This window comes from Dendropsophus ebraccatus, chromosome 11 (assembly GCF_027789765.1).
Source record: "Dendropsophus ebraccatus isolate aDenEbr1 chromosome 11, aDenEbr1.pat, whole genome shotgun sequence".
NCBI lineage: Eukaryota > Metazoa > Chordata > Amphibia > Anura > Hylidae > Dendropsophus > Dendropsophus ebraccatus.
In genome coordinates, this window is record NC_091464.1 from 95,171,430 (window position 1) to 95,190,539 (window position 19,110).

Sequence of the window (19,110 nt, forward strand, 5' to 3'; positions counted from 1 at the left end):
CATGCCCCTCCCCCACTCCCCCTCCCACCCAGTACAGGGAGCTCTTACACCAAAGCAATGCTCTTACACCAAGTCACTATTTTGAAAAACTGTGCTCTTACACCAAAACGCTCTTAAACCAAGGTACCACTGTATTCTTCTCTTGCTGTCCAGTTTTTTCGCTGCTGTAGGGAGTCGTATTTTATTGGTATTATATAAACATAATGAAAAACTTTTATCAGTCTTTTTGGGTGCAGGGGGTAAAATTTCACACACATTCTCCTGTGTTATACATCATGTGGTGGGGTCATACATGGCAACCACTGCCCTCCAACACTGGATGACAGAGGGAGCATGGGAGCTACCCAAGGGCTTAGAGGTCAGCTATATACAGGACACACCACCAGTGCTATCACTGCCCTGGAGAAATAATGGAGATAAATATGGTATCTGAGCTGTCTAGGGTCATGTCTCTTCCACCTGATCCGCTACAGGGTGTGGACGGACACCGCTGCCCGCTTGATGGGACAATAAGGGAGGCCACCATCCTCCTGGCCAGGAGCAGCATCTCTACACACCCATCATCACAGCAATAGACACTAACAGACCGACACTATTATAAAGTCTCCGGAATAAGAAAGTCTTCGGCAGAGACCTGCAGCAGCGTCACTTGTGTTGGGCACAACTTGTATCATCATTCAGTGAGATAAAGTGACCCCAGCCCTCAATGTTCTATTTCTACAATACCAGCAGTCTGCTATAAACTGCTATGCAGTTTACATCCTATAGATGTCAAGGATGTGCTTCAGTTCCTCAGCCCCCATGACAACACCTCCTGTCCAGTCTCTGCCAGGCCTGCTGCTGGTCACCCCCCATGGCAATCACTCATAAACCAGGTTCTAGCCAGATATATCCTGTAAAAAGCCACATGAATCTGTCTATGTTTGGACCTGCTACTGGAGGTGACCAGCTATCCTGGCTTAGACAATATCACTACTAATGCATTACATAATATAACCATTTTTGGGGTACAAGGATGGCATCGTAGAAGAAAGAGCCATGTCTAGTATAATGTTACGGCAACAGAAAATACATTACGTGACAATATATATCGCCATTCACACCATAATAGATGCAGAGAACAGATCTGTTTTGCCATAAATAAACATACTAATTATATATATATATATATATATATATTATATATATATATATATATATATATATATGAGTGTGTGATGCTAATAGAAGTAGTATCCATAATATACACCACGCTGCTCTAAGTGTGGTGACTGCTGAGCCAATAACAGGAATCTGCGCATGGGGTGAACTATGACCCCGGTCTCCAGTATGGAATAATACAGCAGGAAATACACATCCAAACCATCAAAGCCTCCACAAATCTACAAGGAAATGTGATCGCCAGCAAAGTACAATGTCCTATAGACAGCTACAGGCTCAGGAAAAAACATAACCAGACCAACATCTAACAGCATATACATTACACCAGGGTTCTCGACCTAAGGCAAAACTACAACTCTCATCATGCCCTGACAGCTAGAGATGTACCTGTGCAACAGGTGGAGAGTCACAGGATGGTGAATACTGCATAACCCTGATGCTATAAATCACTCGCAACCCTCCAGCTGTTGCAATGTTTAGGCTTTGGTTTTCCAGGCATGATGGGAGTTGTAGTTTTGCAACAGCTGGAGAGCCACAAGTTTGACACCCCTGCTATATTACATTAAAAGTTTTGTTACCATCTAGATATGAGGCTGCTGCTGCAGTTAAAGGGGTCACTTCAAGGATAAAACATATCTCTACACAGGAGTATCTGATAGGAGGGGGTCCGATCGCTGGGACTGATCATGAGAATGGAGGAACTTTGGCCTCGGAGCAGCCCCACTGCATGGAGTCAAATGGAGAGCAGTGCACATGCAAAGCAAATGCTCCATGCATTCTCTATGGGGTCTACAAAATACAGCTAATCACTAATCATAGAGCATGTACACTGTGGTTTCATTCACATGAGGGAGAACTGCCATCCATTCCTGTGACTGGTGGGGGACCCAGTGCTCTGACCCCCACCTATTAGCTTGGAGTTGGAGTCCTGTTCAGAACCAGTGAGTATGGAGATCTCTAATAGGATGTAATACACTATGGATAACACAAAGCGGGTTTCCAGTCTTGGCAAACAAAGCGTATTCACTGTATAAGTACACGAATATATTTCATCATTCAATTCTTTATGGTTTTCAGGATCTCTGCTTGCAACCTTCATTGTATCCTACCATACTACACAATGCCTGCCATACCACTGCAGCACAGCAAGCAGAGATCCTGGAAATATAAACTGTAAGAGGTCTGCAGAAGGTCTGGTTATACAATGAATCGGCTTAAAAGGGGTTATCCAGCGCTACAAATCATGGCCACTTTCTTCCAGAGACAGCACCGCTCTTGTCTCCAGCTTGGGCGGGTTTTGCTGCTCAGTTCCATGAAGTGAATGAAGCTTAATTGCAAACTGCACCTGAACTGGAGACAAGAGTCGTGTTGTCTCTGAAAGAAAGTGGCCATGTTTTTGTAGCGCTGGATAACCCCTTTAAGAGGAGTATTACAGTTCTGGTAATAGCAGTCTACCACATGAATGTTCCCCATTACAGACTATGCAGGAAAATGATAGTAGACATTGTCCTTTAGGGTACAAACACACGCAGCAGATTTGATACTGTGTTCAGTATCAGCAGTAAATACGCAGCGTATAATGCTGACAGATTTCTGAAGCCAAAACCAGGAACAGACTATAAACAGTGAACAGGTCATAAAGGAAAGACTGATTTCTCCTCTTTTCAGATCCATTCCTGGCTTTGGCTTCAAGAATCTGTCAGATAAATCTGTCTGTGTAAATGCACCATAAGCCGTGTGTGTTTGTACCCTTAGAACAGGAGGTGCCCTGTGCATGTATGACGGCCATATGCCCTAACAGGTGCTACAATTACAGGTGGGATCACCAACCTGCTGCACAACTACAACCCCCAGCGTGCCATGGAAAGCAACAGGTTGGAAATTGCTGATGTATTGTCACATGCACCATACAGAGAAGTAAAAACATAAAGGTCAGTGCGGGATATACACACTTCCTGCTCATTACACTTATTTGTCCATTTTCAACCACAACCACAATCATGAAGTGTAAAACCCCATGAAACCCTGTGCATGAGCTCTCACAAGAGGCGAGTGGCGGGGATGCTCCAGGGGCGCTCCGCTTTATCACCGCCAAGTTTATACTCAAGAAGCGAGAGTATAAAAAAAATAAATAATTATATATTATGAGAGAGAGAGAGAGAGAGAGAGAGAGAGAGAGAGAGAGGCGAGACCGCAAAGAGCTGCATCCACTTTCCTCATTCTCCTATGTATTAATATCCATTATTCATAAAGCTGAAGGCGATGAGAGCAGCAGCAGCTATGAGCGGAGGAAGAATAAAGACTTGGTGTTCACAGGGGGAGACCTCACCCATCATCCTGATGATATATATACATACACCAGGGCAGGCTATTGTTCTCTATTATCAGCCAGGGCAGCGGGCTGACTGTAATATAAAGCCATAAAGAATCCTTGCCCCTGTGACCATTGGGATGAGAAGCTACAGCAGGCATGGGGAACATGCAACCCTCCATCTGTCACAGAACTATAACTCCCATCATCATGCCTGGCAGCCAAAGCACAAACTATTTAGCTTGCTGTCAGTAAAGGAACTTTAAAAAGTTTGCATCCTCATTCCCTGACAGCATGCAGATTTACACTTATTGACGCCTGTTGTTAGTTTGTAATATTGCTGCTTAGTTCCACTGAGGTAAATGGAGCGAAGTTGTAATACCACACACAACCTGATGACAGGTGTGGTGCTGTTTTTGGGGAAAAAAAGCAGCTGATTATTCCCAATTCTGGATAAGCCCTTTAAACTATTTAAACATGAAACCAGAAACCCTCTTAAAGCACCATGCACATGACTGCAGTATGGTCGTCTATGCAGACACCAAAACACAACGGGGGAGCGTTATCAAACATGGGGTAAAGTGAAACAGTTGCCCCTAGCAACCAATCAGAATCTGATTGGTTGCTAGGGGCAACTGAGCCAGTTTCACTGTACACCATGTTTGATAAATCTCCCCCAGTGTATATCAGGAGAGACGCTTGGAGTAAAGCTGCTCGTATACCATCAGCTGTCAGTCAGGGGTCAGTCAGCACACACCCATCATACACACTCCACTAAACGAAGCGTGCATGTGATCTAAATGGGGGAGGGGGCAATAAGCTGCTGACAGCGACAAAACTTCAACTCCCATTATGCCCGCCAGCCAGAATGATGGAATTGTGGTTTGGCAAAAGCTGGAGGGCTGCAGGTTGGGGGACGCTGATGGTTGTCGGAAGCTGATGGTTGTCTGGTCCTGGTGGAGGTCCAACCTCTGATCCAGACAATGAAGAGACGCAGCGTCCCCTGACAGAGGTAATGCAGGATCAGTGGCGGATCCAGAGGTGGAGCCATCACAGTATAAGATGGACAATCCCTTTTACTGCAGAGGACACAGGCAGTCTCCTTATCACACATCAGGCCACAATCACTCTCTATAGAAGCTGAGGCCTAAGGTCTGCACACCATCACCACTGATAGGGTCTATGCTGGAGGAAGCCCTGTACTGTGAGCAGATCTGTGCAGTGCAGATAGCAGTACGGCCGGACACACCCCCCCTCCTATCACAGAGCACAGGAGAAGACCCCCCCCCCCTCCTATCACAGAGCACAGGAGAAGACCCCCCCCCCCTCCTATCACAGAGCACAGGAGAAGACCCCCCCCCCCCTCCTATCACAGAGCACAGGAGAAGACCCCCCCCCCCCTCCTATCACAGAGCACAGGAGAAGCCCCCCCCCTCATATCACAGAGCACAGGAGAAGACCCCCCCCCCCTCCTATCACAGAGCACAGGAGAAGACCCCCCCCCCTCCTATCACAGAGCACAGGAGAAGACCCCCCCCCCCTCCTATCACAGAGCACAGGAGAAGACCCCCCCCCCCTCCTATCACAGAGCACAGGAGAAGACCCCCCCCCCCCTCCTATCACAGAGCACAGGAGAAGACCCCCCCCCCCTCCTATCACAGAGCACAGGAGAAGACCCCCCCCCCCTCCTATCACAGAGCACAGGAGAAGACCCCCCCCCCTCCTATCACAGAGCACAGGAGAAGACCCCCCCCCCCCCCCCTATCACAGAGCACAGGATAAGACCCCCCCCCCTCCTATCACAGAGCACAGGAGAAGACCCCCCCCCCTCCTATCACAGAGCACAGGAGAAGACCCCCCCCCCCTCCTATCACAGAGCACAGGAGAAGACCCCCCCCTCCTATCACAGAGCACAGGAGAAGACCCCCCCCCCCCCCTATCACAGAGCACAGGAGAAGACCCCCCCCCCCCTATCACAGAGCACAGGAGAAGACCCCCCCCCCCTCCTATCACAGAGCACAGGAGAAGACCCCCCCCCCCTCCTATCACAGAGCACAGGAGAAGACCCCCCCCCCCTCCTATCACAGAGCACAGGAGAAGACCCCCCCCCCCCCTCCTATCACAGAGCACAGGAGAAGACCCCCCCCCCTCCTATCACAGAGCACAGGAGAAGATCCCCCCCCCCTCCTATCACAGAGCACAGGAGAAGACCCCCCCCCCCTCCTATCACAGAGCACAGGAGAAGACCCCCTCATATCACAGAGCACAGGAGAAGCCCCCCCTCATATCACAGAGCACAGGAGAAGCCCCCCCCCTCCTATCACAGAGCACAGGAGAAGCCCCCCCCTCCTATCACAGAGCACAGGAGAAGCCCCCCCCTCCTATCACAGAGCACAGGAGAAGCCCCCCCCTCCTATCACAGAGCACAGGAGAAGCCCCCCCCTCCTATCACAGAGCACAGGAGAAGCCCCCCCCTCCTATCACAGAGCACAGGAGAAGCCCCCCCTCCTATCACAGAGCACAGGAGAAGCCCCCCCCTCCTATCACAGAGCACAGGAGATAACCCCCCTCATATCACAGAGCACAGGAGAAGCCCCCCCTCATATCACAGAGCACAGGAGAAGACCCCCTCATATCACAGAGCACAGGAGAAGACCCCCCCTCATATCACAGAGCACAGGAGAAGCCCCCCACCTCCTATCACAGAGCACAGGAGAAGCCCCCCCCCCTATCACAGAGCACAGGAGAAGCCCCCCCCTCATATCACAGAGCACAGGAGAAGCCCCCCCTCATATCACAGAGCACAGGAGAAGACCCCCCCTCATATCACAGAGCACAGGAGAAGCCCCCCCCCCTCATATCACAGAGCACAGGAGAAGACCACCTCCTATCACAGAGCACAGGAGAAGACCACCTCCTAGGCAATAAACCTTCACAAGGATTATCCCCCTCATCAGGACTTATTTATAGGGACGGTGCTAAGTGTCTGACTGGTGGAGGGTCCCATCTCTAGGACCCCCAGCATTTATACAAACGGAAGGTCTTGTGCCCTACTAGAGAAGTGCTGTCAAATCTGCCGCCCTTCTGCTGTTGCACAACTACAATTCCCATCATGCCTGGTCGGCTAAAGCTTTGGCTGCCAATCCATGATGGGAACGGTAGGGCCGCAGGTGTGACGCCAGAGTATTAGAGTATGCATGGTGCCTGGCTGTTCACACTCTATAGGACCGCAGCAGATGGCAGGCTGCTGGATTCACTCATCTATCAGTCCCATAGACTTTGAATGGAGTGGTAGCATGCATGCTCAACCCAGTGGGGGAAACGGGACCCCCATTCTCATGATTGCCGAGGATCCCACTGACCAGACGTCACTTCAGTCAGACGCTACAAGCCTGCAGTCAGACCCCTCTCCAATCTGTGGGAACAGAAGTGTTGATCCTGGGTTAATACTCCGGCGAAAATCTTTTTCTTTTAAATCATCTGGTGTCAGAAAGTTATATAGATTTGCAATTTACTTCTATTTAAACATCTCCAGTCTTCCAGTACTTCATAGCTGCTGTATGTTCTGTAGGAAGTGGTGTATTTTTACCAGTACAGTCCTAGAGAAAGAGGAGTGGCTGCACCTCACACCTATGGCTGACACTAATGCCTCTCGGCTACACTTAAAAACCAACGCCAGGATGTCGGTATACAACTTGACCAAACCATATTGCCTCATGTACCACGTGCAGGTCCCCTGGATCACATGAGTCTCTACACTAACTCACCACTGTGTCAGTCAGCGACCACTAATTCCGCAAATCAAGCGCCAACAGGGGAGGAGGGACCACAGAACGGCCCTGCAACCCAAACAGGACCAAACCCACTGGGCCCCCCACCCCTGAGGCAGAGGCAGCCAAGCGACACAATCCACTGGCTTCAGACAGTTATATAGTTTTGTAACTTACTTCTATTAAAAAAAAAAATCTCCAGTCTCCCAGTACTTATCAGCTGCTGTATGTCCAGTGCTCTCTGCTACCACCTCTGTCCATAGCAGCAGAAAATCCCCATAGAAAACCTCTCCTGCTCTGGACAGAGGTGGCAGCAGAGATCCCTGTGAGACTGGAGAGAATACACCACTTCCTGCAAGACATACAGCAGCTGATAAGTACTGGAAGACTGGAGATTTTAAAATAGAAGGACATTACAAATCTCTGGCACCAGTTTACTCCCTAAAAGCCCCCTATCCTAGTGTATAGATATAGCTAATATCTTCCCGAGACAGCGCCCCTCTCATCCTCAGTGTGTGTGTAGTATTGCAGCTCTGTCCCATTAAAGTGAATGGAGCAGAACGGTAATACCGCACACAACCTGAGGACAGAGGTGGCGCTGGATGTAGCAGCATCAATGTTTTCCTAATCTTACATATCCCCTTGTCCTCTCACAGCTGAAGGTTTGCTACAGTTGACTCCAGTCTGGACACGACCGATACGCTGTAACGAACCCTCAGCTGTGTTACAGGTGGTTCCCATTCACTGACAGCCAGCAGAGCTCTGGATACAACTGAAGGATTGACACAAAGTGTGTAAGAAACTTCCAGAACTTCTTATAAGATCCCCCCATATTATAAGACGTCATGTGACGTGTGAATTTATACGCAAGAGGCAGCGGTAATTTCTGTCGTCATCTATGAAGCGGAATGGACAGAGCGATGCCATAGACATCAATGATATCAGATAGCTCCTATAGACAGCAGCCAGGGGCCCCGGGGGCCACACATCACACAATGTACATGGCTTAAAGGGGAAGCCCTCCAAGGCATGAAAGCCGCGCAGCCCTTCCCATACACACAGCCATTTACAATGGGGATACATGCCAGAGACGGCGAGCCTCACAAAGGTGGCCATATTACCGGAGCCCGCCATAACGGAGACCCACCCCCCACCGGCAGGACGGGCCACAGAGCAGCCTCACTCACCCGTACACAGCGCCACAGCCGCCGCCACCAGCAGACACAGCCCGCAGCGAGACACCGGAGCCGCAGCCATTACCTCAGAGCGGCCACTTCACTGCCAATGCCACAGGCCCTCCCACCTCACACCGAGCCGACTCCCCATTGGCCCGGAAACCGCCCCTCAGGTTAGCATAAAACAATCCTATTGGCTGAGACGAGCGCTCGTCAAGAGAAGGCAAGCCCGCATTTGATTGGCTGGCGGATGGGATATGGTGATTGGCTCAAAGTGAGGCGACGTCAGTCGGGAGGAGTTAGGGGCGGGGCGAGACGTGCTGTGATTTTCTGTCGCGGAGTCAGATTGACGCGGCGAAGCTGCAGGTCACGGGTTCAAATCCTGGACGAAACCTTTAAGGTTATTATTATTATTATAGTATGAATAATTAATAGGTGGTAAAAAGTAATGGGTTATACGCTATATGCGATAAGAAATGTCCTTATTTGTTCTAAACTGGTTTTATTACTAATTTTACACAATCTGATTTTTATTTTACACAATTTTTCAAATCTGCTGGTTTCAGAAAGTTTTAGAAGATTGTAACCTATTCTATTTAAAATTCTCCAGTCATCCAGTACTTATCAGCTGCTGTATGTCCTGCAGGAAGTGGTGTATTCTCTCCAGTCTGACACAGTGCTCTCTGCTGCCCCCTCTGTCCATGTCAGGACCTGTCCAGAGCAGGAGAGGTTTTCTATGGGGATTTGCTGCTGCTCTGGACAGTTCCTGACATGGACAGAGGTGGCAGCAGAGAGCACTGTGTCAGACTGAAGAGAAGACACCACTTCCTGCAGGACATACAGCAGCTGATAAGTACTGGATGACTGGAGATTACAAAGTAAATTAGAAAACTATATAACTTTCTATAACCAGTTGATCTGAAAGAAAATGGTTTCCGCTGGAGTACCCCTTTAATTAAGGTAAAAGTTGTTTAAAATGTTTAAACCACGCCCCTTTGTCAAACCACACCCATTTGCCGATCAGTAACCCTTTTGTCAGAGAAGACACAATAGAAGAGTGATATGTGGGGTGGGTTATAGAGTTACAGTTCTGTGTTATACCTCAGAGCTGCATTCACAATTCTGAAGAATGACTGATTCACTCCCTGGGGGGGGCAGGTGACACAATGGCTTACTCAGCAGCACAGACTCTCGCTTCCTCCTCTCCCGTATACTGTACGACGTCCAGAAACTCCAATAATAGGTGTCAGGCCCCGCCCACTACCCCGCTGTCATGTGACTAATAGAAGAGGAGGATAAGGGGCCTGGATTCCTGAGGATATCAGCACTGAAGATGGGGATATATATATATATACACACGTCTAGTCCTAGGGGTGATGTACTGACCACAGGAGGGCGCTCTCAGTCCTGCCTGCAGACTCCTTTGAAGGGGAACACTTGCAGGAAAAAAAGCTGTGATTAAAGGGGTTCTCATCCATCCTGAGTTAGTGGGGGGGGGGGGGGGTCCCCATCTATGAGAGCGTCTCCTGCCCTGGAGGACCCGTCCTGTGTGACACAGACCACCACAGGTGAGAACAGACACCATGTAATGCTTCATTCCTCCAGTGGTGGCGCTGTAGAGAAATCAATCCCAGCTGGGGGCCGGCAGAGGAGTAGAGAACCCCTTTAAGATACCTTTAGGCTTGTATAGAAGGTGGAGTGATGGGGAGGATGAGAGTGATAGCATGCGGGATAATGGAGATGGCCGGGGGCCAGGACTCCACCAAGAAGGAAGAGAGAGAAAACATGTGGAAGCTTCTGACTACGCTGCAGGGCATGCTGGGAAATGAGGGAAGTGCCCGGCTACAGTGTACAGCTTCTGTCTGTCTTATCTGTCCTTACCAACATTACAGCAGATTGTACAGGATCCGCCTCATACTGGTCACGTTATATTCCAGGTCTGTATCCATTACACCAGAGTACCCCCATAACTACAGCGCCCCCATAACTACAGCACCCCATAACTACAGCACCCCATAACTACAGTGCCCCCATAACTACAGCCCCCATAACTACAGCGCCCCCATAACTACAGCGCCCCCATAACTACAGCGCCCCCATAACTACAGCCCCCATAACTACAGCCCCATATCTACAGCCCCATATAACTACAGCCCCCATAACTACAGCCCCATATAACTACAGCACCCCATAACTACAGCACCCCATAACTACAGAGCCCCCATAACTACAGCGCCCCATAACTACAGCGCCCGCATAACTACAGTGCCCCCATAACTACAGCCCCCATAACTACAGCGCCCGCATAACTACAGTGCCCCCATAACTACAGCCCCCATAACTACAGTGCCCCCATAACTACAGCACCCCATAACTACAGCGCCCGCATAACTACAGTGCCCCCATAACTACAGCCCCCATAACTACAGCGCCCCCATAACTACAGCGCCCCCATAACTACAGCCCCATATCTACAGCCCCATATAACTACAGCCCCCATAACTACAGCCCCATATAACTACAGCACCCCATAACTACAGCACCCCATAACTACAGAGCCCCCATAACTACAGCGCCCCATAACTACAGTGCCGCCATAACTACAGCCCCCATAACTACAGCACCCCCATAACTACAGCGCCATCAGAAGAGCAGGCTACAGTGCCCCCATAACTACAGCGCCCCCATAACTACAGCGCCCCCATAACTACAGCGCCCCCATAACTACAGCCCCATATAACTACAGCCCCCATAACTACAGCACCCCATAACTACAGCGCCCCATAACTACAACACCCCCATAACTACAGCCCCCCCATAACTACAGCCCCATATAACTACAGCGCCCCCATAACTACAGCTCCCCATAACTACAGCCCCCCCATAACTACAGCCCCCATAACTACAGCCCCCATAACTACAGCTCCCCATAACTACAGCGCCCCATATAACTACAGCACCCCATAACTACAGCACCCCCATAACTACAGTGCCCCCATAACTACAGCCCCCCCATAACTACAGCCCCATATAACTACAGCGCCCCCATAACTACAGTGCCCCCATACTTACAGCCCCCATAACTACAGCGCCCCCATAACTACAGCCCCATATAACTACAGTGCCCCCATAACTACAGTGCCCCCATAACTACAGCACCCCCATAACTACAGTGCCCCCATAACTACAGCGCCCCCATAAGTAGAGTGCCCCCATAACTACAGCGCCCCATAACTACAGTGCTCCCATAACTACAGTGCCATCAGAAGAGCAGGCTACAGTGCCCCCATAACTACAGCGCCCCCATAAGTAGAGTGCCCCCATAACTACAGTGCCATCAGAAGAGCAGGCTACAGTGCCCCCTATAACAATAAGGAACATGTCCTACCTGTCTCCCACTATAAACCATGGGTGATTTTTGGCTATTTATCCCTCCAAGCGTTTCCTTCCCATAGATAAGCTTTACAATCCGCCCTATAACACTTTCAAGTGTTTTTTAAGAACCTGCCAGCAGTGCGTGCTGCCCCTTTAAGAGACGCCTGCCTTGTATTCCGAGCGATGTCCGTCCCTATTTCTCAGGTTTTTGCTCCCAGATGTTGTGTCACTTGCACCCCCCCCCCCTCTCCTCCTCCCCGGAGCCGTCCAGCAGGAAAACCTCACAAACAATCCGCTTCCTGGACACGCACACAGCGCACGCCGCCAACGCCAAGTATCAAGAGGGCCGCTGGACTCTACTGACTGCTTAAAGGGGTAATCCCATGTCTTAAAGGGAGAGTGTGGAGCAGGGATGGGGAACCTCAAGCTCTCGGAAAACTACAATTCCCAAAGCTTTGGCTGTCCAGGCATGATGGGAATTCTAGATTTGTTACAGCTGGATCGCCGAAGCTTCCCATCCCCGGTGTACAGCTGAATATAGTCAGTGGGGTACGACCTCTGGGACTCCCATGATTCTGGGTAAATTCTTTCAAATCAAACTGGTGCCAGAAAGTTATATAGATTTGTAGTTTACTTCTGTTTTAAAATCTCCAGTCTTCCAGTACTTATCAGCTTCGGTATGTCCTGCAGGAAGTAGTGTATTCTCTCCAGTCTGACACAGTGCTCTCTTCTGCCACCTCTGTCCATGTCAGGAACTGTCCAGAGCAGCAGCAAATCCCCATAGAAAACCTCTCCTGCTCTGGACAGTTCCTGATATGGACAGAGGTGGCAACAGAGAGCACTGTGTCAGACTGGAGAGAATACACCACTTCCTGCAGGACATACAGCAGTTGATAAGTACTGGAAGACTGGAGATTTTAATAGAAAAAGGCTGCGTTTTATACCTTTTTTACTGTTGTATTTAGCGTCTATACTACTGTGTGTGAACAGAAGCTAAAAGTCTAAATAGTAATAAAGTAATAAAAAAACAATGAAAAGTAAAAATAAATAAGTCTGAAAAGTCATAAAAGAAACAAAGATTCTCTCTTTTTATTGGTCCAATAGAAATGACACAAACAAAGCCGCACGCTGCAACGTCCGAGAACATAGTCACGGCCTGTGGAAAGTCTGATGGCAGAAACAGATCCAGTGTCCTGAGGGCCGAGATCAGCCGCCACCTCAAAGGGTTAATCAGTAGAAAGCGAAAACCAAACTGCAGAAGTCTGAACGTGGCCGATATCTCCTGGAGATCTCCAGGACATGTATGGGGCCCCGCAGAGCGGTCACATCACACAGGACATGTATGGGGCCCCGCAGAGCGGTCACATCACACAGGACATGTATGGGGCCCCGCAGAGCGGTCACATCGCACTAGACATGTATGGGGCCCCGCAGAGCGGTCACATCGCACAGAACATGTATGGGGCCCCGCAGAGCGGTCACATCGCACAGGACATGTATGGGGCCCCGCAGAGCGGTCACATCACACAGGACATGTATGGGGCCCCTTACAGCGGTCACATCACACAGGACGTGTATGGGGCCCCGCAGAGCGGTCACATCACACAGGACATGTATGGGGCCCCGCAGAGCGGTCACATCACACAGGACATGTATGGGGCCCCGCAGAGCAGTCACATCACACAGGACATGTATGGGGCCCCGCACAGCAGTCACATCACACAGGACATGTATGGGGCCCCGCAGAGCGGTCACATCGCACAGGACATGTATGGGGCCCCGCAGAGCAGTCACATCACACAGGATATGTATGGAGCCCCGCAGAGCGGTCACATCACACAGGACATGTATGGGGCCGCAGAGCAGTCACATCACACAGGACATGTATGGGGCCCCGCACAGCAGTCACATCACACAGGACATGTATGGAGCCCCGCAGAGCGGTCACATCACACAGGACACGTATGGGGCCCCGCAGACACATCACACAGGACACGTATGGGGCCCCGCAGAGCAGTCACATCACACAGGACACGTATGGGGCCCCGCAGAGCGGTCACATCACACAGGACATGTATGGGGCCCCGCAGAGCGGTCACATCACACAGGACATGTATGGGGCCCCGCAGAGCAGTCACATCACACAGGATATGTATGGAGCCCCGCAGAGCGGTCACATCACACAGGACATGTATGGGGCCCCGCAGAGCGGTCACATCACACAGGACATGTGTGGGGCCCCGCAGAGCGGTCACATCACACAGGACATGTATGGGGCCCCGCAGAGCGGTCACATCACACAAGACATGTATGGGGCCCCGCAGAGCGGTCACATCACACAGGACACGTATGGGGCCCCGCAGAGCGGTCACATCACACAGGACACGTATGGGGCCCCGCAGAGCGGTCACATCACACAGGACATGTATGGGGCCCCGCAGAGCGGTCACATCGCACAGGACATGTATGGGGCCCCGCAGAGCGGTCACATCACACAGGACATGTATGGGGCCCCGCAGAGCGGTCACATCGCACAAGACATGTATGGGGCCCCGCAGAGCGGTCACATCACACAGGTCATGTATGGGGCCCCGCAGAGCGGTCACATCACACAGGACATGTATGGGGCCCCGCAGAGCGGTCACATCACACAGGACATGTATGGGGCCCGCAGACACATCACACAGGACATGGCATCTGGGAGAAGACAAAACACAGAACTATGGGGAACGGGCCTTATACGGTCAGAACATGAAGGGAGTGACACATTATTAGGTATGAGGCTTTAATGTTATGGCTGTTTGCTGTTTAGACCATTACATTTATTTGCCAAGGAGCCTTATACTGCATGTAAGCGGCAAGAAGACATGAAATCGCGTTTGAACACTTCAACATCTGTTCACTCGACATGAAGACCTTCTCCTTATATCCCGTCCAATCCAGTCCCTTCCACTCTTAGCTAACGTTCTGTACTTAGTGCCTCAGACTCTTCCAAAACCTTACAGATCTCTCAAGTATGTGATTTCACAACTCTGAAAAGTATTTTTCATCATTCCAATTACTGTACGTGCGTCCAAAGACACCAGCGGCTGTGGTTACTGCCTCAGAGATTAGTGAGCAGATGTCCCTGATATCAACACAACACCCCCGAAACCTGACTGTATGATGAAGAAAGGCTGCAAAACATATACCAGACCTATACAAGCCGCATAGCAGGGTGATTAGATTATACGTGTCATAAATGACATGCAAATGCCTGCAACGTTTTTACTATACTACTGCTCCTATATACAGGAATATAACTACTATAATACTGCTCCCCATATACAGGGATATAACTACTATAATACTGCTCCTATATACAAGAATATACTACTATAATACTGCTCCTATATACAGGAATATAACTACTATACTACTGCTCCTATATACAGGGATATAACTACTATAATACTGCTCCTATATACAAGAATATACTACTATAATACTGCTCCTATATACAGGAATATAACTACTATCATACTGCTCCTATATACAGGAATATAACTACTATAATACTGCCCCTATATACAGGGATATAACTACTATAGTACTGCCCCCCTGGAGTACTTTAGTGATGGTGCGGTGTAGTGATGGTGCGGTGTAGTGATGGTCAGGGGCGGTCTTGGCATTTCTGCCCCCCCCCCTCTCGACACGCACTCCACAACAATAGACCGCTGTGTGCTGCCCCCAGTAGTATATACCCCTTGTGTGCTTCCCCTCAGTAGTATATACCCCTTGTGTGCTTCCCCCAGTAGTGTATAGATGACTGTGTGTTCCCCTAGTTATATATAGCCCCCCTTGTGCTCCCCCAAAAGTATATAGACCCCCTGTGTGCTGTCCCAGTTGTATATAAACCCCCTGTGTGCTGCCCCCAGTCGTATATACCCTGTGTGCTGACCCCAGTTACATATACCCCCTGTGTGCTCCCCCAATAGTATATAGACCCCCTGTGTGCCCCACCAGTAGTATATAGACCCCTGTGTGCTACCCCAGTAGTATATAGACCCCTGTGTGCTACCCCAGTAGTAAATAGACCCCCTGTGTGCTATCCCAGTAGTATACAGACCCCCTGTGTGCTCCCCCAGTAGTATATAGCCCCCCTGTGTGTTCACCCACTTGGAAATAGACCTCCTGTGTGTTCCCCTAGTTGTATATAGACCCCATTCTGCTGCCCCAAGTAGTATATAGACCCTGTGTGCTGACCCAAGTAGTATATAGACCCCTCTGTGAAGCCCCAGTAGTCTATAGCCCCCCTGTGTGCTCCCCCAGTTATATAGCCCCCCTGTGTCTTCCCTGTTATATAGCCCCACTGTATGCTCCCCCCATTTATAAAGACCCCCGATGTGCGCTCCCCCCATTACACAGGCCCCTGTGTGCTCCCCCTCCCATATAGTATATAACACAATAAAACAAACACTTATACTCACCTGGGTCCGGGCGTCTCCTCTTCTCTTCACTCTTGTGGCCGCGCTCCCCTTGTCCTCGCGCCGATGCTCCAGTGATGTCACTGCAGCACCAACACCACAAGGACAGAGCGGCCACTTGTGACCGCAGGGAAAACACTTCCTGCGGCCACAAGAGTGACTGACAGGAAGGGAGCCAATGGCTCCCGCCCTGTCAGTGCTGCTGCATGTAACTGTGAGCGCTCATTACGAGTGCTCATAGTTAAAGCTCAAATCACAGCAGCCAGCTGGGCAGCGGCCCTGTCTAGCGGTCTTGAGCACAAGAGAAGAGCGGGCGTGGGGGCCCCCCTGGATGTTGGGGGCCCTAAGCGATTGCTTGGGGTGCTTGGTGCCAAAGACCGCTACTGGTGATGGTGTGCTGTAGTGATGGTGTGCTGTAGTGATGGTGTATTGTAGTGATGGTGTACTGTAGTGATGGTGTATTGTAGTGATGGTGTATTGTAGTGATGGTGTATTGTAGTGATGGTGTGCTGTAGTGATGGTGTGCTGTAGTGATGGTGTATTGTAGTGATGGTGTATTGTAGTGATGGTGTGCTGTAGTGATGGTGTATTGTAGTCATGGTGTGCTGTAGTGATGGTGTGCTGTAGTGATGGTGTATTGTAGTGATGGTGTGCTCTAGTGATGCTGTGCTGTAGTGATGGTGTGCTGTAGTGGTGTATTGTAGTGATGGTGTATTGTAGTGACGGTGTGCTGTAGTGATGGTGTGCTGTAGTGGTGTATTGTAGTGATGGTGTATTGTAGTGATGGTGTGCTGTAGTGGTGTATTGTAGTGATGGTGTATTGTAGTGATGGTGTGCTGTAGTGATGGTGTATTGTAGTGATGCTGTGCTGTAGTGATGGTGTGCTGTAGTGGTGTATTGTAGTGATGGTGTATTGTAGTGACGGTGTGCTGTAGTGATGGTGTGCTGTAGTGGTGTATTGTAGTGATGGTGTGCTGTAGTGATGGTGTGCTGTAGTGGTGTATTGTAGTGATGGTGTATTGTAGTGATGGTGTGCTGTAGTGATGGTGTGCTTTAGTGATGGTGTGCTGTAGTGATGGTGTACTGTAGTGATGGTGTACTGTAGTGATGGTGTATTGTAGTGATGGTGTGCTGTAGTGATGGTGTACTGTAGTGATGGTGTATTGTAGTGATGGTGTATTGTAGTGATGGTGTGCTGTAGTGATGGTGTGCTGTAGTGATGGTGTACTGTAGTGATGGTGTATTGTAGTGATGGTGTATTGTAGTGATGTGTGCTGTAGTGATGGTGTACTGTAGTGATGGTGTATTGTAGTGATGGTGTATTGTAGTGATGGTGTGCTGTAGTGATGGTGTATTGTAGTGATGTGTGCTGTAGTGATGGTGTATTGTAGTGATGGTGTATTGTAGTGGTGTATTGTAGTGATGGTGTATTGTAGTGATGGTGTGCTGTAGTGATGGTGTATTGTAGTGATGGTGTATTGTAGTGATGGTGTGCTGTAGTGATGGTGTATTGTAGTGGTGTATTGTAGTGATGGTGTATTGTAGTGATGGTGTATTGTAGTGATGGTGTGCTGTAGTGATGGTGTATTGTAGTGATGGTGTATTGTAGTGATGGTGTATTGTAGTGATGGTGTGCTGTAGTGATGGTTTATTGTAGTGATGGTGTATTGTAGTCATGGTGTGCTGTAGTGATGGTGTATTGTAGTGATGGTGTACTGTAGTGATGGTGTACTGTAGTGATGGTGTACTGTAGTGATTGTGTATTGTAGTGATGGTGTATTGTAGTGATGGTGTATTGTAGTGATGGTGTGCTGTAGTGGTGTATTGTAGTGATGTGTGCTGTAGTGATGGTGTGCTGTAGTGATGGTGTATTGTAGTGATGGTGTATTGTAGTGATGGTGTATTGTAGTGATGGTGTACTGTAGTGGTGTATTGTAGTGATGGTGTACTGTAGTGATGGTGTATTGTAGTAATGGTGTACTGTAGTGATGGTGTGCTGTAGTGATGGTGTATTGTAGTAATGGTGTACTGTAGTGATGGTGTGCTGTAGTGATGGTGTATTGTAGTGATGGTGTATTGTAGTGATGGTGTACTGTAGTGATGTGTGCTGTAGTGATGGTGTATTGTAGTGATGGTGTGCTGTAGTGGTGTATTGTAGTGATGTGTGCTGTAGTGATGGTGTGCTGTAGTGATGGTGTATTGTAGTGATGGTGTATTGTAGTGATGGTGTATTGTAGTGGTGTATTGTAGTGATGGTGTGCTGTAGTGATGGTGTACTGTAGTGATGGTGTATTGTAGTGATGGTGTGCTGTAGTGATGGTGTGCTGTAGTGATGGTGTATTGTAGTGATGGTGTGCTGTAGTGATGGTGTGCTGTAGTGATGGTGTGCTGTAGTGATGGTGTGCTGTAGTGATGGTGTATTGTAGTGATGGTGTATTGTAGTGATGGTGTGCTGTAGTGATGTGTGCTGTAGTGATGTGTGCTGTAGTGATGGTGTAGTGATGGTGTGCTGTAGTCATGGTGTGCTGTAGTGATGGTGTATTGTAGTGATGGTGTATTGTAGTCATGGTGTGCTGTAGTGATGGTGTATTGTAGTGATGGTGTATTGTAGTGATGGTGTACTGTAGTGATGTGTGCTGTAGTGATGGTGTATTGTAGTGATGGTGTATTGTAGTGATGGTGTATTGTAGTGATGTGTGCTGTAGTGATGGTGTATTGTAGTGATGGTGTACTGTAGTGATGGTCACGCATTTTGCACCAATAAAAAAAAAAAAAAAAATTATATATATATATATATATATATATATTGTGACACAGTCAGGGGTTTGTTGCTGGATGGGAGGTATTTTCCT

At 49.2% G+C, this 19,110-nt stretch overlaps 1 protein-coding gene across 2 annotated transcripts in view; it reads right to left on the reverse strand.

Moving 5' to 3' along the window:
* LOC138767170 (myelin protein zero-like protein 1) overlaps nucleotides 1-8,555 on the reverse strand; it is a 45,051-nt gene extending 36,496 nt beyond the window's left edge. For both annotated transcript variants that reach the window (XM_069944487.1, XM_069944486.1), the window contains exon 1: nucleotides 8,430-8,555. In XM_069944487.1, the coding sequence (XP_069800588.1) occupies nucleotides 8,430-8,499 (70 nt within the window). In that variant the 5' untranslated portion in view covers nucleotides 8,500-8,555. The remainder of the gene's footprint in view (nucleotides 1-8,429) is intronic.
* Nucleotides 8,556-19,110: the final 10,555 nt, after the last annotated feature.